The following is a 24962-nucleotide window of genomic DNA, read 5'->3' as shown; positions in this document are numbered from 1 at the left end:
CATATTTATAGCGTGATGGGAAATTTCTGCAAAAAAGTCCAGGTTCTAGCCTCATTTTGCAGCTTGGGCATGGAGCCCTGGGCTGATGCTGAGATCGATGGGAGTTTTGCATGCGAAGGAAACACAAAATGAATGAGATCCTTGCAAAGCTTCTGCCACTCTGAACCTGTTATGAAACATGAATAAATGCACTATTAGAGGACAAGATTAGGTGGGTTAAAATATATATTTACCCATGGGTACAAGGGAAGATACAGGGAGGAAATCAGAGAGATTTATGCCTGCTTACAGTATGGTTTTATGTTGTGACAGCTTGACACTGGCAGGACTATCTGTCTTTCAAAGAAACACCTATGCTCAACCAGCACTTGAAGTCCTTAGGAGGGGTCTCCTGTTGTTAATTAATTGATTAAATGAGGGATATCCACAGACCTCAGTTTCACCGTGTGAGGCACACTAGAAACGTATAACAAGAAGCATTTGATCTGCCTTGAGGAGCTGAAAGTCTAACTGGAATATTTCAGTGCCTGTGGGGGGTGTTTGAGGCAAGACTCTTATGATGCCGGTTTTGCCTTGCCACAGACAGACAAGGACCACAGAGGAGATGTGTATGACCTCTTCCCTGGGACTTTCCAGACAGTTGAACTCGTAGCAGAAAACCCTGGAACATGGCTTCTGCACTGCCATGTAGCCGATCACATCCATGCTGGCATGGAGACGACCTACACCATCAATAAATCAGGTGCAGTATCAGAAACACGTCCTAGGACTTGGAGGTGGTATCGCAGCAGATCGGATGGAAGGCAGGGGGGAAAGGAAGAGAGCTAACGTCAACACTGCACCCTGCACGCTGGTGGGAAGCACCTGTAAATTACTGCCATGGCCAGTTAGCATCGTCTAGGGACAGGACAAACACCCCTAATGACATAGCAAAGACAGTAATCTTTGCTGCACTCTGCAACTTAAAAACACTTGGTGCTTCACAAGAGCCCCTCTAAGACAGTGGCAGCCATTACTCACCCGCAGGTGGTGCAGAAAACAACTGCAAAGCTATTTTTTACCCTTGCTGCCATGTGATGTGCGGGAGGGTCTGCAGACTGGCACGGTGCTGTTCCTCCCTGCAATCACTGCTGGCTCATGGGGCTATTCGAGCTCCTTCCGGCATGGGCAGAGACCAGCTGAGATAGATACAAGATGCTCCAGAAAATGATTTTTCACCCTGTCCAAGAAATAGTTGATCTTTTGACTAAGAAAAGTTCGTAAACTTTTTGAGTTGTGCTGGTCCCTTCCACACCTTGTGAGTGAAGTCAGAAGTGCTTTGTGAGCCTCTCCACATCACATAATTTCACTTAACATCTGGGTCCAGCATCTCCTGCCTTGGTCCCCGCTGTGCTTGCTACACTCCTCCACAGGGGCTGCAACGCTTCCGGCAGGCACATCTTTGTACCTGTAACCCTGTAGCAGCAAGATGACAAATGTAATGCCAAACGTAGCCAAAATACTCCTTCCTTGGACAAGGTGAATTTATTTTATAACACATATTCATTCGGGCCATGAAACTTCAAATGAACAAGCAAATGCAGAACTGAATCACAGAATCACGGAATGGTTTGGGTTGGAAGGGACCTTTAAAGATCATCTAGTCCAGGCCCCCGGCCATGGGCAGGGACACCTTCCATTAGATCAGGTTGCTCAGAGCCCTGTCCAACCTGGCCTTGAACACTTCCAATGATGGGGCATCCACAACTGCTCTGGACAACCTGTTCCAGTGTCTCACCACATAATAAATTTCTCATCATAAAAAATTTCTTCCTTATGTCCAATCTAAATCTACCTTCTTTCAGTTTAAAACTGTTATCCCTCGTCCTATCACTACGGTAATTAGTGAAGTAACAAAGATGCCTGTAGAGAAGGACATTGCTCACAGAGCTGCCCAGAGCAATAGCTGTGCTGATCTAATCATGATTTCCGTTCAGATCAACGAGGTAGAAGGAATTAAATAAAATCAGGGCTACTTTTCCAGAAGACAAAAAAGTGTTTATTAAGGTTTTCAACTTAACTACGGTTTCTCTCTCTCCTCACAGAGCGGGAAGCTCCTTCAGAAGGAGGACTCACAACTGGAGCATACAATACAACTACTGCAAAAAATAGAACCACTGAAAAGGGTAAGGATTTCTTAAAATGTCATTTAAAACTCTTCAGATTAACACATAGATTTCTCATTAACTACTTCTCTTTTAACAGATTATGACAGCAAAGGGGGCAATTTTTTTGGCAAAACTTTGAGTCCTGGAGAAGCCAGCCTGATACTCGCAGCCTTTTTTTTCATTGGACTTGTTTTGCTGTCAACAGCATTAACCTTCTTCTGCCTCATCATCCGCCAAGGAAGCAGGATCCATTACACAGCTCTGCACGACAAAAGTGCACTTCTAACAGGTTCCCTGTAGATCCCCGCTTTTTGCATCATTCACAGAGCTGCACTGGATGTCATGACGTGCTGCTAATAAAACTGGAGCAAAACATATGCTGATAGTCCTACCCTGTAGCCAGCGCTCACAAGAGTGAACGTGAGCTGTAGGGTTCAGCTCCGAGAGCCACGTACCACCCCTCACCGTTTCCACTCTTCCAGAGTTCAGTTGAGCTTTGCCCAAGATCAAATTTGGCAGACAAGCAGAGCAGCACAGCTCTCGGCATCCACACCAGCTGCAAAGGATTTATCCACGGGAGTACGAAGCGGGCAGCACGGCATCCATGCGCTCTGTGCAAAAACATGGGGTTCACGCTAGGGAATAAATACCACCAGGGACTGTTTTAAGCGTGCCGGCTTCTGAAGGAGCAGGTGTCAATGTGGAAGTCCCCACCGTTTCCCAAAGTCTGGCTCAATGAATTCACCAACATTTAAGTAAATCTCATTTTTTTGCCCTGTTAAATGAGGAAACTGTGCACTGGGGACAGATTTTTAAAGGCATTTAGGGACCTACCAATATATTTGAGCACCTGATGGAGTTCAGCGGTGCCCCTGCTATTAGTTTCTAGCGGCTTTTGTTAATCCCTTTAAAAATCTAGCCCTGAGCAACCTCCGAGAAAGTTAGTTGACTTTGTAATTGCTGCTCGTTGTGGTCCTGATTCTGTACCTCTTCTTTGCACCGAGTAGCACCTCACTCCCTACCTGTAATGAAGCCATCAGGAGGCTGATCTCTGCGCTCTGCGAGGAAGACAGGCAGAATCAGGCCATGTTTAGTGATACTTGAATGTTTATAGCTCATTTTTAATTAGATACTGCTCACTCTTGCCTGCTCACGTCAGCTACAGCTCTTGCAGAGGAGCTCCAGAACAAACACATCTGTGAAACTGTTTATCCAAATTTGGTTTTGAATGTAAATTCATGTTGCTGGTTAATAATTATTTTATTTTTCCACTTCTGTATTCTGAAGTATATTCAAATGTAGGAAACTTCACTGCCATCACTCTTATTGTAGCTTAATGGTGTCCTGGATTGATGTCCTGTTAACGGATATGTTGAAGTTTCTTGGATGTTTCTCAGTTATTTCTTGATTCTTTGTTTTCCCCAGTCATTTAAGAGCACACACGTGAGGTAGAACTGCAAGACTGAGCCCAAATAGGAGTTACACCATAGCAATAAACACTTCCAGATTCCTTCTCTAAATCTGCCCTTTGAGCTGACAAAAACACATACTCTAAGCCACTCCAAGCAAAACACATGCTCTTCATCTTTCTGTTTTATAAACGTTAAAATTGAGGTCTCCTGTTCTGTGCAAAACCACTGTCTGTCTGTGCAGAACATTTGCTCCCTGTATACATACAAAATTAAAGCCTTTCCCCTAAACATACTGTTAATAAAGGAAATTATTTGGTACTTTCCTTTTAGAGTAGCTAATGTGTCTGACTTTTTAGAAACAGACTCATAAATACATTTTGACCGTAGCAACTAGCCAGCCAAAGTGATTACAACAATAATAAAAATGCAGTTATTTGTATGAACCTTCTGGCACAGTTCATTTCATCTGGCACACTTCTCAGCTGGATGGTGGCTGTGAAACAGGAACGAAGCCTCCAAAGGGCCTCAGGGCCTCAGGACGTCGCCGCTGCTTGCCCAGGCGACACAGCCTGCCGCAGAGAGCATGAAGCATCACAGAAAGCGTAAAGCATTGCATTTCACGTTGCCTGCCTGGCGCAGGCAGCCCCGTGGCCAGCCATGCCCCGACACCTGTGTTGAAGGACAGCATCTGTGTTGGGCTGGAGGAGCAGCAGGAACGGAGGGCAAAGCAACAAAATGAACAAAGGAAGAAAACGAACAAGTCACCCGGCCAGGTGTGTTCTCCAGAGCGTGAGTATGAAGAATCTGGATTATGAACTCGGGTAGCGGTTGGTACCTGTCCTAGCACCAACACCTCAAAAGGTGACAAATGCACGATCAACCTTTCAAAACTTTCCAGAGGAACAAGCAGCTCTGACATCCACAGAACACAAGCTGTAGAAACTGTTCTAAAAACCCCAGAAAAGTGACCGAAGGAACAAAGTGGATCATGGAAGAATTGATACTTTTTTTTTTCTTAAAGAAAATTGTGCCTCGGCGAGGTTTTGAAGGACTCAACACGTAGATAAGAGACCTGGATGAATATAGCCTGGATGAATTCATCCAGAATATTCTGGATGAATACATTTCCATACGACATTGGAGAAGGTCCTTTGTTAAAGCTTCTTAAAGAAATGAAATCACCACGGGATGAAAGGAAGGGTCCACAGAGGCTAAATAACTGGTCAAAAGACAGAAATAAGTGGCCAGATTTCACAGTGGAAGTCACATATGGGGTGCTGCAAGGACCTCATCACTATTTTCTGTAAGTGGTGTGAAAAAGGGTGACCAAGTTGAGCGACAATCATAAGTGCGTGTAGCATGAAAAATGAGTGATAAAAAGATAACATTTAGTACTGATACATTTACAGTACTACTTGTGGGAAAAAAGCAATCCTGGCCCTGTGTGCATCATACTGTCTAAGCAACCCAGAAACGGGATCTCATTTGTAACAGTTTAATGGCAACGTTAGCTCAAGCGCTTTTTCGCAGGCAGAAAGGCAACTGAATATTAGGAATCAGCAGGAATTACGAACTGAGCACACCAGAGGAACAGAGCAAACTTAGTACCAGTACATAAATGTCTGGGGCACCTGCATCTTGAATGCAGCTTGAGTCACATCCCCCGGTCCCATCCAGGAGAGGACACAGCAGCACAGGAACAACACAGAAAGAACAAGAAAGGGAATCGGTGTTGTAGAACAGCTTCCATATGAGGAGCGATTTCCTTGGATTGGGGCTTGGAAAAACAGAAAGGCCAACTGAAAGCAGATAGGATAGAGGTTTAATAAAGGGAGAGCTGAGTGGAGAAGGGAACAATTTGTGCCTTTGGGCAGAAGCAGCGTGAGCTAGGGGAGCGCTGCGTGCGAAGCACAGCTCTTTATGGGGTGGCCGGTCACCTCTGTAACTCCCGGCCTGAGGGCTGAGGATGCTCCGAGCTTAGAGAGAGAGGTTCAGAAAGCGACTGGAAAAATATAAGGGGGGAAATGAATTAAGGGTTATTAAAGGTGAAGGCACCCCACTGACTCCCACAAAAAGTGACTTGAGATGTGGCGGTGGCGACCACACACAGCACACGGTGCTAGGCAGATCAAGGGCTTGGAGCATCTGCCAGGCGAGGCGGCGGGGAGGGAGCGGGGGCTGCCCAGCCTGGAGAAGAGATGACCCAGGGGGGCTTTACCCACGCGTGCAAACACCCGAGGGGGGCGGAGCGCAGGCGGAGCCAGGCTCTTCTCCGCGGTGGACCCTTCTCCGACGGTGGCTCTTCTCGGGCGAGCGGACCAGGGGCGACGGGCGCAAACTGCAACGCAAGAAGTCTCCATCCTTGGGGACACCCCAAGGCGCCCGGCACGGCCCGCAGCCCCCGGCTCCGGGCACGACCCCACCTCCCGCTCTCCCCCGCGGCTCTGGCCGGGGAGGCCCAGCCCCCACCCGGGCACAGCCCCCCTCGCCGGGCGGGGCCGGGCCGGGCTGCAGGGGCGGGGCCGAGCCCAGCCGAGGCGTGCTGAGCCGGGCCCGGCCGAGCCGAGCTGAGCCGAGCCCGCCATGGCCATCGCGCACATCGCCACCGAGTACGTCTTCTCCGACTTCTTGCTGAAGGAGCCGCCGGAGACGCGGTACAAGGGGCTGCGGCTGGAGCTGGCGCTGGACAAGATCGTCACCTGCATCGCCGTGGGGCTGCCGCTGCTCCTCATCTCCCTCGCCTTCGCCCAGGAGATCTCCATCGGTAACCGGCCTCCCCCGCGGCCCCCGGCGCCTCCCCCCGCGGACAAAGGGCTCGGCGGGGCGGGGGGCGGCGGAGCGGTGCGGAGCTCCGGGGCGGGGGGCGCGGGAGGGGGCCCGCGCTCCGTGGGGCTCAGCTGCCGAGGGGGTTCCGCTCGGGGTGGGGGAAGAGGCGCCTTTGGGCCGGCGGGGGAGCATCCCGGCGGGGGAGCAGCCCGGCGGGGGAGCAGCCCCGGCAGCGGGCGGTGCCTCCGTGCAGCCTCACCCAGGTGCGCTGGGCGTCCCGGTTGGCCGTGCCCGCTCTGCCCCGTGCCCTCCGCCTCCTCGGGGCATTCCCTAGCCCCTGTCACTCTCTAACCCCTGCTGAGCAAGAGCCCTGCCAGCTCGGGTGCTGCATCTTCTCCCGTGGGTGTGATTTGAGGAGGCCGGGGAGCCACGCCGCTCTTTGTTTCTCAGTGCCGCTCAGCCTGGAGCGTGAGCTCTGCCTTGAAAACTGCCCGTGTGCTGCCGTCCCTGGTGCTTGGAGGCTTTTGCCATTAGATCTCGCTGTCATGCGGCAGCTGTCAGGGAGAGGTACCAAGGAAAAGGGGCCTCAGACCGCTGCGTTTGGGCTGCGGGTGGCTGAGCCGTGTGTGGGGGCTGGTCGCCCGCTCCCCGGCTGTGGGGCGGGATGGGCCGTGGAAGCGCTCTCCAAAGCTTTCCCCTGCTCTGCTGCCCGTCTGCAGCTGTTCCAGTTCACCTTCTGGTGTGACTCGGTAGATGAAGCTATGCTTTACAGGCGAAGGGCCAAGTTTCCTAATTATTTGGCTGTCTTTTTTTTTTTTTTCCCCCCATCCTCAAGTTACACCAGTGCTTGTACAGCAGCCGAGTAGCCAGCCCTTTTCAGAATCTGAAACGATGACGAGACTTTAAAATCCAAAAGACAAGGACTTGTGACTTGGGGGCTCACTTGTAAAATCTATTTGCTTATAAGAATTGCTCTGCATTTAAATAGCACTATATGAATGAAGATTTCAGAGGTGAATAAGCAGTTCTGTCCATTTTGAGACAGGGGTGAATCACAGGACTTCTACCCTTTCAGAAATAGTTTGATTTACTGCATGTACCTGTTTATTGGCATTCAGTGTCGTATACCTGAGATACATCATCTCTAGGTTTGAGTCAGGCGAATGTCAAGAGAGTGGAAGCTGGAATGGGACTGTGAATTAGTGGTGAATCTGTGCAAAAACATCATGAATAGCATTAATCAGATGCCAGACTGCTTAAGAGATAAGAGGCCCCGGACTGCTGTATTTACATCTAGCTACTCGCCTGTTGCAGTAGATGCGGTTTTGACCCAAAGCACTGTGGCCCGCAATAACCGCGCAGAGGAGGCAAGGACAACCAGGCTGGGAATGCCAAGACCAGAGCCGAGCCCTGCGGCAGCTCTGGTCAATCAGAGACTGGATGGATACAGCTGTATTGCTGTAATCTAACCTGCTGCTTTTAGTTTTAGATCTGCTACTGATATGTGCACATTTCTTCCTCTTAGAGCAATGAAAAAGAGGGCTTGCATTTCCATGTACTAGCTCATATATGGGCCCCTTAGTTCTTCTTCCTTCTGCTTTTCCTCTAAAAGCGCTGGATCCAGTTTGAAACAGTGCCTGTGTATCAAGGTCTCTTTTTATGAGCTCTACGGAAGTATTTCTTTCATTTTCCTTCCTTACGTAAAGCTCCAACACGCAGTTGAATTGCAGAGTTTGGTAAAGCGTGCCTTTCTTTCGGAATAGTTAAGTTCTCATCTTCGCTAATCAAATATTTGGGCCTTAGTGCGTGCTGTATATAATATATTTCAGTACTAAACTAATTCAGATTGAATCTGTGACTGCAGTAGATTAATCAAGGAAGAATTAAAATGCATGCTACATCTTGCATGTGCTTATAATCCTGAGAACCTGTTAGAAGAAAATATGGGGTTTAAAACTGAGCTCTTCTATTTGAAAAATAAATATGAAAATAAGTATGAGAAGTATACCAGGCCCCAGTGTGAGTGAAACTACACCACGTGGTTTCCATACAGAAAGTGATACTATATCAGCTGGGCTGCTGTTATGGCTGTCACCTATTTCCTGCACAGTCCTTGCAGCTTAGCAGGCTGGCTGCTTGCGGGAGATCCCAAAGCTGTTTCCATTAAGGCTTTTTGGGTGATAGTGAGGGTCTTGGGGGCTGGATATGCCCGGTTCTGTAAGCACTAGTGTTCAGCCAGCGATAAAATAGAAAGCAAGGATTGGCTTCAAACGCTTCCTGATGTGATTGTACTTTGAAAAAGCTCAGGAGTGCTAAACTGAGAGAAAATGGTAGGGTCTGTTTTAGGTCTGAAGAAGAGCAACTCAGAATCAGAAGCGGTTGTGAAAGTGGTGTGTGAGTCACAACATGGAAATATGCCTGCCTCCGGGTACAAAAATTGAACACCATTTCCCAAAATGGATGCTCAGTTCCTATTTCTGTTGGGATAATTGCATTCTTCCCACCTAAAATTCTCTTGGCACCTTGAGCCGTCACCTTCCCTTCTGGCTCTGCTTTGCTGTTGCTTTGCAGTGCAAAGGTGTCAGATAACTGCAGTGTTCCTCCGACATGCGGTTGCTGTTAATTGTGCAAAATTATGAAGATATTTATGAAGGCCACGGAGGTTTTCTGAAGCCTCCAAGTAACTTTTAGTTTTGATAGAAGTTTCAGGAAATAAATGAGATTCCAGTTGGGTATGGCAGAGGATTTCTCTGCCAGAGGCATGGAAAACCCAGCCACTGCACTCAGCCAGTGAGCACTGCCGAAACTCCCGGGGTTAGTGCCTGCACCGCACTTCGGCATCCTTCAGGGGCAGGAGGAGAACTAATCTAAGTTTATTCTTGGTTATATTTTAGAAACCCATGGTCAGCTGCAGGTTTGTGTTGATTTTTAGGCTGGTTCTGGTAGTGCTTGGCTGTGATTGAGCTGTTCCCTGCCAGCCCTGGGAAGCTTTGCTGCTTGAAATCCTGTACATGTTATCTCTTTACAGCTAGACCTTGTTTTGTATAATTTTATATAATTTTTAATATTTTTATAATTTTTAAATATAATTTTATACTGGGAAGTTGAAAATGGAAATAACAATAGGACTGTAAGGATTTGAACAGTGCTGGGTATGCTTATATTACTTATGTTATGGCCTTATATTATTTCCCCAATATCATTTAACAGTTCTTAGGGTAAATATATTACAGGTGGTCATGTAGTACAGTAAAAGAAACCAAATAAATGTGGCTAAATCACCCATCCCTCTTAGAAAAGGGAAAAAAAAAAGATAGGGGCACCCTCAGCAACATATGAGCCACAGAATGAGTAGAAGTTTATCTGTGTCATTTTTCCATGACCATGTTTTCAATAAGAATGGCTTTGAGCCAGGATTGAGATTCCAGTTTTTAAACTCTGTGTGTATATATTATAAGGTATGCTTTCTTACTGTAAACAGCTGAAAACATAGATATTTATTACCAAGGCACTGCTCATTGCAGGATACTGCAGCCCTAAGCAGGTACAGACAGTTGAGCAGAGAGGAAATTGAAACAAGCTGCTTAATTTTGGTGGAGGCTTGTTTCCAAGTTAGTTCTGGGAAGAATATCAGTGGCTGGCTTGGGTTGCAGCTGAAAGAAAAGCAGATGTGCGAGCTGTCCAGTTGACATCAAATATTTGCATCTTTTCCTGTAGGAAGGGAATTGGGAATGGCTCATACGTGCTTAAGCCCGGCGGCTGCTTGTCACCAAATGATGTTGTTTGACCTTCTCTATAGCACAGGCTTTTGGGCGCTGCTGTGCGGCGGGCAGCCTGTGCCGGCTGCGTTCACTGCGGCTTCGCATGGGAGGTGATGGCTGGGAAGGGAGACGAGGAGGGAGGGAGAGAGCTGGAGAGGGGAGCAGAAGGGAAGAAGGGAAGGGTGTGCAAAGATGGGCAAGTGGAGTCTTGCCCTACGCTCTATGCACCACAGAGTTAATGTCCCCATTGACCACTTTGGGCTTTCGCAGTGGTGGCAATCCTTGCTTGTCCTGCTCAATTTCCACCTAATTTCTGGGAGGGTTTTCCCCCCAGTTTGTTTGTTTTAGTTCCCCCCCCCCCCCCCATGTGGCTGCCTGTGGGATTTGAGGTGCTTTGGCCAGCAGAAAACACAGGGTGAAGGGTGTTAGTGGGGAGCTCTGGGTGCCACATCCCAACAGCTTCTGTGGGTGCCACGGCAGCAGCGGTACCCACCTGCAGCATCCCTTATTGTACGTCCAGCTGGGCCCGTATCTCTCTATACAGGTTAATCATGTTTCTTGGTTGTGAGAGTCAAATATATAGAAAGGGGAAAAAAAAACCCCAATTGTGAGACTAAATCATAACAAAGATACCAAGAAACCATTTTAACTCTTGGATGAGGCTCCTTTCCTCTCCTGCTGCCCCGTTGCTGGCCCTCCCTGCCGATGTCCCTCTCCCTTGACGCTCACAAGTTGCTGGGGAGGCTTTTGGGAAATAATCCTGTCTTGTGACTTCCGTAAGGGCTGGGGGCTAAAGTTAAGTTGGGTGTAATTAGGCCAAAGACTATTACTATGGCAGCTGCTGGCTGAGAGCTTGAAAAACATCTCCAAGTGCTGCTGAAGCAGGCTGTATGCTAATAGTTGGCGCCTGCACATCTTGCATTTAGTTCAGCAGGGTGCTCTGAAACCCAGGGCATTAATGACAGGACTGGGTCCACAAGTGTGCAAGTCAGCCAGACAAAGTGAACTTCAAAGCATCTTTCGTTAGAGATGCAGACCCCAGAAAGCAGCAGCATACGCCGTGCTGCTCTTTGGCACATAAAGAGTGCTCAGTAAATAGCAGAAGTTACCAGCGTCAGGAACAGGCCTGCCTGGGGAGCCAGGACAAACTTGTAAAAACATTAATGTCAAGTCTAAATTGTGTTTGGGTGAACATCTTCAGCTGTTGGTGAGGAGATTTTTTTTTTTTTCCTGTTTAACTTCTACAGAGCCAGGTGTACATTTCCTATGGAAATGATGGTAAGCTGCTTTTGGTGCCAGAATTAATTTAAAAAGCATCATGGCGCTCTGGTGTTGCCTGAGATTTGGGGTACCACCAATGTTGGCAGTGGAGCGAGATGATCATTGCCACTGGTTTGAGATGTTCCTCCTTCAGGTGAAGGGAAACTTTTTTTGTTTTGCTTAAATCCCACTGCTGGGAGTTTCATTCACAAGTTTTTTCCCATGAATCGAAAAACCTATTGCTCTGATGGTAATGCCTGATAAACACCCAGCTCTTTTCCTACTTCATGATTTTGAGACTTCTCTGAGGGATAACTGGCAGCCCCGTGGAGAGGGAAAGATCCTTGCTGGCTCCTCTGACCCACTCCACTTAAACATTGCATCACCTGAGCTTTACGTTCTGCTGCTACTCCATTGCCAAAGTAAACCTCAGGGAACAGGTTCTTTTCTCCAGTGCACCCATTTGTGTCTCTCCGTGCTTCCTTCTTAAACATAGTGTTTATTCCATTTCACCCAACCTGCCACTTTGGTCCATGAGAAGCATCTATAAATCTAATAAAATCATTCCTTCTGGTCCGCTCTTAATGCATGTGTGTACACCCACACATACAGTTGCTTCTTCTTTGGCGTGCATTGGGACATCCTTTTTCATATTTAAAAATCTTTTTTAATATTAGGGTGGAGGATGTGCATTGGATGGTGCCTGGCAGTCTGTACGTTGTGTATGTGTGCCTGGATTTTCTTGTTTGTGGGTTTTTCTTTAGTGGCTGCTAATGTGGATAATTCTTGCTAGATAAAATCAGGTGTTTGGGTATCGTGGCTAGTTCATTTTGCCTTGTGGAAAATTATAGTATTAATTAATGGCTAGGTTTTCGTCCAAGCTTATACAAATCTTTTCCCAGTGATTGCAGTGTATTGGAACCAAATAATTACCTGCTGCAGGTTTAATCCAGTCAACTACAACCACCTGATCCTGGTTCAGGAAAAATAGTTCAGCATATGATTAACATTGATTCTTGGAAGTACTCTCTATTAGTTGTAGTTTCTTAATTAGATGTTTAAGTCAGAAGAGGGGTGTTGAGCCACTGGGGAGGAAACCAGTCCAGCTTGCTGGGTTTATGTTCTCTCTGGTAAGGGATGCAGCCAGAGGATGCTGAGCCCTCTGCTCCTCCTGCCTTGCACCCCAGCGAAGCAGCTGGATACTGAACAGGGACTCTCTCCTTCAGATCTGAGATTTTCCTTGGGATTCTGCGAGTTTCTTTTTGTAGGTAGGTTTCTTTTTTTGGAAAGCATCATCTGTGATTCCCACCCTAACGCCCCTGTAGAAGTTACTTGTATCCTGCTCATTTAGCATCAATACCAAAATTTCCACCTCCGTTTGGGCACAAGGAGCCGGAGTAGGCCCACTGCTTGCATCTCAACTCTGAGAAGTCCCAGCTGGGATTGGGGCATCTTCTTTTAGACACCTGATGACAGACCCTTCCCAAATGAGCTTGCAAGACTTAGGCAAAGCAGATGAAAAGGTGTCAGCAGGGCACAGGATCTCCACCTGTAGACAGCCCCATGCCAGTTTTTACAGTGCTGTATAGGAGCTGCGGAGGAGCCAGTTGCAGAAGAAAAGGGTTCTCCTGGTACAGACACAGAGGAGAGAGCTGGGGGCTTGTTGGCGGAGCACGCATGAAGACGTGCCGCAGCTGGGTGGGGTGACAGCTCGGCCTTGCTGCTCGCTGGCTGCGGTGACGCAGGCTTGTAGTCTACACTCAGTTGCACGCCTGCAAGTAATTCCTGCCGTCAGCGACCAACGCCATCTGACAATCTTAGTGCACTTGTAAGACTGAGATTTTATCATACACGGCTGCGCACCTGTTGCTGCCTTAAGTTTCTGTGGCTCTTTTGGGCGGTCTCTCTTTAGGGCAACCATAGTAAGTGGCATTTTTTTACATGTTTGCAAAAGTGTCAGTCAAATCCCCATCACTTCCTCTCCAAAGTTGATTTAGTACCAGGGAATGATTAAAAAAAAAGTGCGTTGCCATGTGTAATGATAACTTGGCCAAAGACTGTTGTGGCAACTGCTTAATGAATGCAGTCATTTATTATTCCTCATCCTTCTCACTGTGTATTTTATCTCCCTGTTGTTATGGGCTTGGCTGCTGCTTCTTTTTCCCCTTCTGTTACTCATGGGAGCAAAAGACGGGGAATGGCTTTGTGTCACCAAGCCAGGAGGCTGTTCCTTTGACAGCAGAGGACTATTAGCCTTTCATAAACTAGACGTGTGCAAGCATGTGTGCACAGTGGGTCTGTGGAAGGCGTTTGGCCCTTTGCCTAATTTCTCCTCTAAATAAAACTACAGATTTTCTTTTTCACTTCCTCCAGAATAGCCCAACAGAAAGTAAATTATCTGTATAGATTTATTGCTATTACTCCTTTGGAGGGGAGAAGGAAGGAAAAAAAGATGGAAAACTATGACCGTTTTCAGATGCATTTAATAATCTGTGTAGATTATGCACAAAAACAACCTCTCTGTTTAAGCCCTAACATTACCATGGTTAGTGCAAAGTTGTTATTCACATTAAGAAGTGTTTACAACCAAGACTGCAATAAGTTAATTAAAAAACAGTGCAATAACCGGAGTGTCCCCAGCTTCTGCTTGATGTCGAGCTCTATCTGCTTGGCTCCCAAGTCAAGTTGCCAAAGGTTTCCAATGTCCCTGCTGAAACCCCGGGGATCAGAAGAGCCAGGTTCACTGCTCTGCTGCACCACTGGCATTGCTGTAGCTATTCTGGTAAGAAGTTGTGCACATAAGTCTTTGGAGAAGGAGGATGGCTGCCTTTTTCATCACTAATTTTGGAGAAGGAGTCTGGCTGCCTTTTTCCTCACCAGTTTAAACACTCCATCACTTTCAGTGGTTGCCCAGCCGTTAACGAGAATGAACACATGGAATGTGTTTCTTGCTGAAGATACACAGACATGAATAGGGCAAAGCATCTTTCTGATGAACGCTCCTATTGCTCGCCCTTTGAAAGGGTTGCTTGTTTGCTGCTTCATACCGGGCACAGCCCGCAGCAGGAGGTTTGTTAAGTGATGAGAGCAGAGCATAAATGGTCCCTATCCGCTGGAGAACAGACACCCCAATTGCCTGCTCTTTTCTTTTCTTTTCTTTCTTTTTTTTTTTTTCCTGCTGTGTATTATTTCTTGAGCTTCCACAGCTAATGGAAATTCTCTGGAAAGCAGAAACTCACAAAGCTTTGGGAGAGTGCAAGTGCTTGTCTGGTGCCAACTTTGCTACATCACATGAGCTCTGGTCTGATAAACAGTAATTTGTTTTCCATAAGGGAGGCTTGTGACAGGTCAAACCATGTCCTTATGATACTACAGCCATAGAAATAATTATAATAGTGGCTCATAAGGAAAGGCTTTTATTCATAATGCTCCTTGACTATGCTACATTGTAAAAAGGCTATATAAGTTACAAGGCAAATGCGGTAGGCTCTTGTTACAAAATAAGTTCTTATTCTCTGAAAGCTAAACCGGCAAAAAGGCACTAATGATACAATCTTATACGAAATACTTTTTCCCTATAAAGCACACAGCGATGTCATTAGCACTAATTTTGATGAATATGTTAAGAAAAAAAAGTAGCAATATTTTCCCCCCTCTTGCTCTTTCGATATTGGTGTGTTGGAGGAAGCGTTGGAGGTTGCTCTTGCAAGAGGGATGTTCATGGAGGACCTGACTCCACTTTGTGTAATCGTTCGGTGAAGTAGCTGTCCTGTTTCAACATTTAGTAAAGCCTGCTGGAAACGTGGCGTTTTTTGCTTTCACTACCAAAGCTTCAGAAAGTAAAACAGGATGCGGGGGTTTTGATTTTCTGGCTCTCATCCAAGGAGCCACTGATAGTCCACATCCAATAACCACTCTTCCTCATTGGGGTATGCTGCAGTAAGGCTCAACTGGTGCCTGTAGCTGGTCAGAGCAGAATTTGACCCTAAGGCTGAGGCTGGCTAAACAGCTGCTCTTGCTGTCAGTTAGTGCCCTGATCTTAATTTGAAGTTCCCGAGCAGCTGGAGAGGTGCTGGGAGTGAGTGGGGATGATGGTGGTACGCCTGATCCTGGGCACAGCACATCGCTGCGCTGGTGAGGAGGGGTCTGGCACCCTTTGGAGGAGGCTGGAGGCCACGATTGCTCTGCCAGAAGTTACATGAGGAAATCCTTGTTTTCACATGTGTAACCTGAACCCCACAAAACTCATGCGCAGTCTCAGAGGCAGAAGAAGTGGCAGCATCCTGGGCCAAACTTGCCCTTGCATGACTGCAAGGACTGCTGGGCTGCGGGAGTGGTGTTCGAGGTCTTGTTTCAATAAACATGTAAGCAGTAGGTTGCGCATTTGGGAAACACAGCAATGTGATGGTACATGATGGTAGCATTTTCCTCGGGAAACCAGCCTTATCTGATCACACTTTATATCTGCTGGTTCCCCTTTGGCCAACCTGAGTCAAGTGCAAGCGAGAGAGACAGGTCTTGGAGGTCATGTTCCCCCCAAAACTTAAGAAAATAGGCTTAAAAGACAGGTGCTTCTAATATTCTGTCTCAACCCTTAGGAGACATCAGAAGGTCCCTGTGGGAGTTTAACCCTTTGAGTGCAGTGGGAATTCAGTGACTTTCCCTGCAGAGGTGCTGTGTTTCCTTTGATCTCTTAACCTAATAGCTTTGGATACCGCAAAATCCCGAGTGTGAGCTTTTCTTCCTAAACTTGATTTTTTTTTTTTTTAATCTTCTGAGAACATGATAACTTTTGCTTTGTTTTTCCAGGTGCTCAGATAAGCTGTTTTGCACCCAGCTCCTTCTCCTGGCGTCAAGCTGCTTACGTGGACTCCTACTGCTGGGCAGCTGTGCAGCAGAAGCAACCATCCCAGAACAACTTAGAAAATATTCCCCTGTGGCTGCATAAAGTATGTACAGATCTCCTTCTCCTGGAAAAATTGTCCCCATGTAGAAGCCTGCCTTTGCCTCACTTTTCTTGCTCCTCTTCTCTGCTGTAGTCCTTGGCTTTGACTTAACTCTCTATTTTTAGAGAGAATGTTTTCTTTCCCTTACTTCCAAAGAGGGTAGTACTAGAGAAGATATTTTCTGCTTTTAAATAAAGGGTCTGTCGTGCTATAATAACAAATATCACCAGTTATCTGACACAAGAGTAATGTTAATGTTGCTGTGTTGCCCTGGAGCTGAGTGCCTCACCTGGCTTTAGCCAGGAGCTATTTTAAAATCAGGATACAAGACACAACAAGTGCCCTAATGCTTTTATCAAAAGCTTACTTTAGGAAAACAGGTTAGTAAAAACATTTCATATTTTTATTGTATTACACCTGGCCAATTTTGCATGGAGAGGAACTCATGGCAGATAGGCATTTTGGGAGAGGTGAAATTCATCACTGGTACCAACAGGTTTAACCCTGTCTTCAGCGTGCTCTTCTGAGCTTCCACAGGTTGTTCCCTTGCAAACCGTGAGCTGGATTTCACTGCTCCGGGTAAAGCAGCATCATACTGAATACACATTAAGAGACTTATTTTATGGGTAGAAAGTGCAGTAGGTACTAAGATACTTGGGCTGGCTCAAAATGGTTAGCCAAGCTTTGGCAGGAGTTGCAAACTCTGAGTAAATGCCATGCCAATGCCTGGAGCTGACTCAACTCGAGAGGCAGCGTTGCGCTGCTTGGGCAGTGCTGATGCCAAAGTTAAGAAATGCTGTTGGGGCTCTGCAAATTTGGGGTGTTGTGTGCTGCCTTCCCCAGCCCTTTTATTACTTGCCCCAGCAAATAACTCCCCTGGCACTGGGAGGGGAGGAGAACCTGGTGCTAGAGGGAGCTCAGTCTGGGACCTGCAGCACCTGTATTTCTGGGTTTTGCTGGTGTATCCCATACCTCAGCTTTTATTATCCAGTCAGCTGGTGGTATCTCCTCTATTCAGGGCTGTCTCTGATGAGTTTACTGACTCAAATCACTAACTGTAAGGATTTACTACTGCCTTCTCCAGTTAGCTCCACTCAGCCTTGACCCAACGGTCTTGCATTTCATGAATATTAAAGATAGACTTGTTGGTTTCTAGCCTGAACTCTTCCTTGCTCAGTTAGTGCTCCACTTCCCTTCAGCCAGACCTTCTACAGAGGCCATTGAAAGCTGCTGGGACATCTCGCAATGCAGGCGGCTTGCGTGGATGGAAACTCCACCTGCAAACCTGGATACGTTGCTGCCCCTTCCTCTTGAGGGAATGAGTTCTTGTTACCCAATTTCTTTATGTTGAATTTTATGCCATAGTCACATGCTGATAGCTGTAAGTCTCCTAGTTTGCCAGCCATGACTAATAGCTTAAGTAGTCATACTTTTATGATGCAACCCATGTTGATTTCCTGACTGGTGCTGTCTCAGGAATTGATGCAGGACCCTTCTTCCCACAGTTCCTCCATGATAGCTTAATGGTGTATGACGTTTCCTTGTAAACACCCTGCAGACTGGCTGCAAGGAGTATGTCTGAACAGCTGAGTCAGAGCTTGTAGCAGAGGCTGGGTGCCTCGTCTTAACCTCCTAAAGCCATGCTTAGTCACCTACCCTTCCACTGAGCTGGGCACTAGGAGCTGAAGATGCTTTTTGGAGGCCAGTATTAATTCATGTCCTTCTGGTTGTTCATCAACTTCCATGCTTAACAAGTTTCCAGGGAAGGAGCGGTGTAACAGCTATTAACACTGACCTTTGGTTCCCACTGTGGCGGGAACATCTGAAGTTGTTTGGCTGTTGTTTGCATCCAGGGCCAGCAGCGGCCAGCTGCTCTGCTGGGTGGCTGGCCATGGGGGCTGATCGCTTCTGCAGGAAAACAGGGCTTGGGTCGTCTCCTGGTGTAGGCTGCGTGCTGCAAGGTATGTACAACCTCATTGCTCTGCAGATTTTGGCTAGATAACCATTTTTAAAATGGACAGAGTAGGGCCTTTGTGAGAGCCCAGTGATGTTACTGAGACAAGGGAGCCTTTCTAAGCTCAGGTGAGAGAAGATTTGACTCCGCAGTGCAAGGGCAGGGATGCACATAGAGGGACAGCGGGGATCGCTAGGCCCAATTTTTCTTAAGACAACACTTGAGGCTTTTTTCCTGCTTTCTGAGCAGCAGCGCATTTATTTGCAAAGCTCTCGGATTCTTTCTAGTACTCTGACTCACGCAGCATCTCGCTATATTGGCGTGCTAGAAGGCTTCATAAGAAATGCTCAAGGAGGCATTAGATTACGGTTTTGGGGGATTGAAGTTGTAAGCCCCAATTCCTGGTTGAAATGGATGGATTTCCTTACGGCATGCTTCCTGTGCTCTGTCAGAAGTGCTGTCAAAGGTGTGCGTCCTAGGACAGTGCTCATCGTGGTACAGAGTGGAAGTAGGACCATGTAGCTCTTGGCAAAAAAGCCAGCTTGCAGCAACTTGCCCTGCTTTTGTTCTAGGCATCTGGTTGCTCTGAAGGATTATCAAAACCAGGTTGCATTACAGAAAAACTTCCCATTTCCCTCCTATTTCAGAGTACAAGTTTCACTGGGATTTTTGGCTTTTCAATCAGTAAAGTGTATGTTTTGATTTTTGGGCAATCCCCGAAGCTTGGGCACCTTTACCTGCTGTCCTTTGTGCTCTGGGAGATCTTTCCCAACACTTGAATTGATCCATTTGGACACTTGGTTTGGAGTGGAGAGGAGGAGCGTACTGGAACTTTCTGGGTTCCCTGCCTCTCTAGTGGTCTGTGCACTCCCAGACGGTGCCCAGGGCCTCTCTCCTTGGAGCACAGGATTTTTGAAATTTCCAGTGATCCTGGAATAACTCTTCACACTGGATAATGCTTAGCAGAAAGCAAAATGAGTTGTCTACTCAAATGCAAAATTCAAGAAACAAACTATCTGCAGACTGATAAATGGAAAGAAGAGACGATGGAATTTCCTGCATATATTCTTCGTTTAAGGCTAAGATTTCCTCCTCTTTGTCAGTGAAAAAGCTGACAAAATGCTTATACGGTTGAGTCCTCTGACAAGACTCATCTTCAGGTTTGTCATTGATGAAACTTAGTCTGGTCGGGCTTTCGCTCTTCTGTTGCCTGTTTTCTTCTGGGGTTTTCCATTCAGGCTTAATCCCTTCAAGAGGTTTCTTCTATCTGTCCGAAGTGTCAGAACAGAGATGCTGGTTTCTGAAGATGAGTGGGGAAGAGAGACAGACAGTGCTGATGTGGGATGGAAGAGTCTTGTATTTGCTCCCTCTGTGCAGACAGTTTGCTTCTTGTCTCTAAAGATGAGTGCTTCACCTGGCAACTTATTTTGATAAAGCTCAGCTTGATCCTTAACTGGAATAGAAACAAGCTTTTGGCCCTTGTGAGTGGGCAGTCCTTGCAGTCCAGTGGAACAGGGACTGCACTGCAAAGCCATTTTAATCTGTAGTGCACAGAGAAATTTTTTAAGCTGTATCAAAACAAAGTAAGCAACAGGTGAGTTAAAAAAGGTCACGTATAGTTTGAGATTCACTTTCATATCTGGAGGCAGGATAATATCTCAACCACATGGCAGCCTTCAGAATGAGGAGTCGTTTAGAGCTCACGTTGGTGCCCTGAAAGCCAATGAAACATCTGTTGACAGGAATAGGATTGTATCCAGACGGAGCTTAATACCTCTGCTTCTGGAAACATGTCATTGCTGTCGTTAGCCTGTTTGGGGGCTGGTGCCTTTGCTTAGGCTCTTCATGGTGGCATATGGAAATTTGGAACTGCAGAAGCAGATGCTTCACTGTGATCTTATTTTTTAATGGGTAATATTTTCATCTCAAGTGAGTGAAGACACTTCAGTGCTTCCTTCCTTGTTGAGTGCTGTATGCCAATGAATTTTCTCAAGGCCTTAATTCAGACCTGTGCAGCTTAACAGCTTTGTGCTATTGTACTTGAAGTTAGTGTTTGACCACTATTAGCTATGGTAGAAGTCTGAATGCTTGCAGTCACTTTAATAGTGTTTGCCCAGAGGAAATAAGGACTGAAGATGCAGTAAAATTAGAAAACTGTTGTTTTCTAAATGTTGCTAAGTGGTTCTCGTCTTCTGCCAGCCATCTTTATCCAGGCTTTGGCAAGCTCTCTGTAGATTAGGTCCTTGAAAATGCCTTTTAGGGCACACCACCCTTGGTAGCTATATTTTCTTTGGATGATAAAAACATATTTGAACTTATGAAGAATTTCTTGAAATGCCCTTTTAACTTACTTGCTGTGTATTTACTGGATCTTAGCTGGGAATGTTATACAATAGACTATTTTGTGGTTTAGTCTGATTTTTTCCTTTCACCTTCAGGAGAATGTGATGCTAATGCTTCTTTAAAAGGCAATTTTGTGATTCCAGTGTCTTATGTGCTTATGCAAACAGATTACTCAAACACTTCTATTTCTATACCTGTGCATACGTTCTGGTTGAACAGTTAACTGGTTTCTGACAAATTAACTTAAACAGACTGATGTCTTCAAATCTTATTTCCCTGGCCTCCCAATAAATCGTGAAAAAAAAATCATGTCATGAGAATAAGAGGAATTCATTTTGATATTTGTAGTGCTAGCACCATATGTGCATTTATCAGTGAAAAGCTATGCATGTGCATCAGGAACTGAAATGTAGTGCAGATGGTTCATGCCATTCTGAGTATTTACCTGAATGTAGGTGTTCACAAATTCTGGTAAGACAGAGTGGTTTTGGAAAATGTACATTCAGTTTGTGCAGACAATCTTCATGAGAGGAGCAAATGCAGGCACTTGAATAAAATGGTCATGACTTCAAAAGAGTTCAGTGTGTTAAACAGATTTCTAGAGTTTGGACTGCATGCATGCAGGTTGTTTTTCTTCTCCATTCATAGTAGCTAGTGTTGATTTAAAATTGCTCAACCTGTTTATGGTCAGTGATGTAAGAAAACAGCACACATCTGTGAAGTGTAAGCGTTTCGATGTCCATAAATTATTTGCTTTGACGATAACCTTTATAGCTGCTTTTGCAAGTGTAGAACACAAGACTGAAAGCCATGTGTTGTGCTGAGAGGGGGGATCAGGGCTCTGCATCATAACACTCCTGGACATCCTATTTCCTAAGCTCTTGCCATCCAGAAAGATCATGCTTTCTGTATTGCAGGGCTTGGTGGAGTGTTGTGCCACAGACTACCAAACAGCCGGTGCCAGACCTGGTCCTCTCTTCATCTTTGACTGCCCACACATCTTTGGATGTGTTACTCTCCGAGTACAGCACGAGATACAGAGAGGCACTAATTCCACAGTTCCCATTTCTGTTCCGTGTTGCAGAGCAGTGATGTTGAACACGCACATCCTTAGCTTGGAGGAAGGAATCCTTCTCTGCGCAGATTTCTGCTCGGATAAGGCTTGGATTTCAGTGCCTCATCAATACCGGTTAACATGGGCTTCGGCAGTTTCTGGTGTTGAGTTGTCAGACATATCCTGCTCAGCTATCAGGTGCTTGTCCTGGTTTCGGCTGGGATAGAGTTAATTTTCTTCCTAGTAGCTGGTATAGTGCTGTGTTTTGGATTTAGCATGAGAATAATGTTGATAACACACTCATGTTTTAGTTGTTGCTTAGTAATGTTTACACTAGTCAAGGCCTTTTCAGCTTCCCCTGCTCTGCCAGGTGCACAAGAAGCTGGGAGGGGGCACAGCCAGGACAGCTGACCCCAACTGGCCCAAGGGCTATTCCATACCATATGGCCTCATGCTCAGTATAGAAACTGGGGGAGTTGGCTGGGGGGAGCGATCGCTGCCTGGGCACTGGCTGGGCATCGGTCAGCAGGTGGTGAGTGGCTGCATCACATGTTTTTTTGTTTTTCCCTGGGTTTTGTTCCTCTCTCTCCCTCTCTTGTTATTTTCCTTTTCATTACTATTATTATTTTTATTTTATTTTATTTAAATTATTAAACTGTTCTTATCTCAGCCCACGAGTTTTCTTACTTGTGCTTTTCAGATCCTCTCCCCCATCCCACTGGGCGGGTGGAGGGCGAGCGAGCAGCTGCATGGTGCTCAGTTGCTGACTGGGGTTAAACCACGACAGTGCCCTTGGCTTTCAGGAGGAGCAAGGGTATAGCCTGTAACGTATGCAGTGCTCAAAGATCTGTCAAGTGAAATGAGCTGCAGCAGTACAGAACAAGGGGCAGTTGACCTCTTGGCTTCCTAGTGCTCTGCTTCCTTGGGACCTTGCTGTCCCACCCAGCGTGCCATCAAACTAAGGGACAAGCAAGGCAGGTGAACCTGCTTCCATCATCTTTAGCTTTCAGGAGCTCAGCAATACTTAGCAGAAAACATATAGGGGACTCCAGTTTGAGTCCCTGGTGCATGTGCTACTAGTTTTGTCTGTCTCATGTGGAATACTAATCATATAGTATCTATGCCTAGTACCTTCCAGAAACTTGGATTAGCCTAGCTGAAGCTCTGCTATTCTGTTTTTAAGTGGTAAACTTGTTGGGTCTTTGGCTGTCCTTTTCTCCTTGCAACTGGGTGGAAATGAAAGCTCTGGGAGTCCAGGTTGAAGCACGGTGTTGTAGCCCTCAATGCACTTTCACTAATAAAGCTCAGAAAGGAGAATTTTGCACCATAGGATATTGTATCTGTTCTAATCTGCTTTCAGGGGACCTTTCTTCAGTTGTGCAATCTCATACTGTCTTAAATCCAACATTGTGAACTTGCTGTTGAAAAGGAACTTGATAAGTAGACAGCAAAGGAAAAACTGAGTTTTACCTTTAGGGCAATATCTTTCTCTGGCATATCTTTGACCATATAGTTCTTGAAGTCAGTAGCACTTCCCATTTAACGTAAATACTATTAACTATCCAAGACTGAAGTAGCATTTCCTCCTTGTGCATTTGGTGCCGTGGAAGTAAATACATAAACCATAAAAGAAAGGCGTATGGCACATGCTCATCCATCTATGAATACCGCAGAGTCCTCTTCTTAAAATGGGAAGTCATTATGTGTGGTTGTAAAATGTAGTCAGATGAGCTGGATAATCCGAATCTGTTGCTCTGAAACCTAGGACTCATGCCCGATGACTTTGCATTTTCACTTCTGCCTGTTGGTTCAAGGCCTTAAATTTTAATGATTCAAAACAATTCGCTAGTTATCTAAGCCTACTGTTAACAAATAGAACAAGCGTATCTCTCATTTTTAAAAAAGCCAGAATCCGAGAAGGATGGAGTTGTGTGTCAAGTGCTGTGGAAGGGCTGACAAATACAGGCTTTTGTTTCCAAACAAAAAGAGCTGGACTAATGGTCACGCTGCTGCTCTGGTTTTGAGACCATTCAGAAAAGAGCTGCATAGTGTTTTCTCATGCTGCCATAAGCTACAGCTTTGGGAGTGATGAGAGCCTGGTGAGGGGAAGCCCAGCAAACACGTGGCAAATGTGCCTTTGCCCCACCGGTGTGATGCTTCTAGATCTCAGGGATTAATTGGATACTGCTGGTGGCGTTTCCAGTTTTGAGGATCAGAAAGGGAATTCATAAATCCTCTGACACCTGTAAAATTTCAAATGAGGGAGTAGTAAAGCCAAGTGGTATAAACCAACGTAAGAAGCTTTGGCTGTTCCTTACTAGATCAGATGTTTCTTTGCTGTTTCTTTCCCCGCCTGGCACCAGTGGAAGGGTGCTAAGAAGTGTATGACACAGAAGTAAGTGAAGTCAAACAGGCTTTGCAGCAATCTTATACAAGCTGGCATTTGTTAAGGCCTATGGAAAAGGTGTTGCAGGAGCTTAGAGGAGCTTAGATAAGTTTAAGCTGTGTTTGTAGATAGATAATTTCTATTTCTACATAATACGGAATTCAGAGGACTGAAGGAGACTGGCCATGAAACCATAAAGTTTTGGGTAGAGCAAGGCATCCAGAACTTTGACCTGAGAGACCCAATGGCATTGTCCACAGAGGTAAATATGAAGGGCAGATTCTTGAGCTGTTGGGTTTGAGTTGACAAGATGTCTACAAAAATACATTGGATATGCCAGAGCTTTACATCTCAATTGGAAAGGATAGATCTGGAAAAAAAACCAGATGATCTGAGGCTATCTGCTGTGTAGGAAGAGGGAAGAGAGGAGGTAGTGAGGGCAGAGTTCTGCACAGTTTCTACAGGCTGCTGGGGGTAGGGGAAAGATCATGTCAAGGGTGCAGCAAGTAGAGCCGAGAGCTGGGAGATGACAGCCACTAAGGACATGGTTTTGAGAGAATGAGCTTGCTCAGTTTAGCCAAAAGCAGTTAGCAGTTCAAAAAGAAGAGCAGCACCCATACCCAAAGGCTGTCTTGGCTGCTGGCGTAGGTAAGAGTTCTGGAGGGAAGAAATTCCTGATGGTGGCTACAGACAAACCATTTGGTGAGCGTGGTTTAGTGGTGCAGAAGGTAGTATGGATTCAGTGGAAGTACTGGGCAGATTAGCAGTCCCCAGCAGTTCCAGGAGATCAGAAGGAATCCCCTGGATCCCTCTGGCTTGTGAAGTCAGTCCCCTGCAGTGGAGATGGGACAGGCTACAGCTATGATATAGCAGTACGGGGTTGATGCTGGTTCCTTGCTGGTGAGGAAGAGCTACCTCTAGTGGGATGTACGT

General features: G+C 46.2%; 2 protein-coding genes across 2 annotated transcripts in view; both read left to right on the top strand.

Moving 5' to 3' along the window:
- The window catches only part of HEPHL1 (hephaestin like 1), a 33680-nt gene extending 31233 nt beyond the window's left edge, over nt 1-2447 (top strand). Inside the window, exons 18-20 of the mRNA XM_075492023.1 lie at nt 583-742; nt 2085-2165; nt 2245-2447. Coding sequence (XP_075348138.1) covers nt 583-742; nt 2085-2165; nt 2245-2447 — 444 coding nt within the window. The remainder of the gene's footprint in view (nt 1-582; nt 743-2084; nt 2166-2244) is intronic.
- Nucleotides 2448-6082: 3635 nt separating this feature from the next.
- PANX1 (pannexin 1) overlaps nt 6083-24962 on the top strand; it is a 28493-nt gene continuing 9613 nt past the window's right edge. Inside the window, exons 1-2 of the mRNA XM_075491107.1 lie at nt 6083-6323; nt 16156-16295. Coding sequence (XP_075347222.1) covers nt 6143-6323; nt 16156-16295 — 321 coding nt within the window. The 5' untranslated portion in view covers nt 6083-6142. The remainder of the gene's footprint in view (nt 6324-16155; nt 16296-24962) is intronic.

This window comes from Mycteria americana, chromosome 1, assembly GCF_035582795.1.
Source record: "Mycteria americana isolate JAX WOST 10 ecotype Jacksonville Zoo and Gardens chromosome 1, USCA_MyAme_1.0, whole genome shotgun sequence".
Lineage (NCBI taxonomy): Eukaryota > Metazoa > Chordata > Aves > Ciconiiformes > Ciconiidae > Mycteria > Mycteria americana.
The sequence above is the reverse complement of the archived record's forward strand: the minus strand, read 5'-3'. Positions and strand labels throughout refer to the sequence as shown.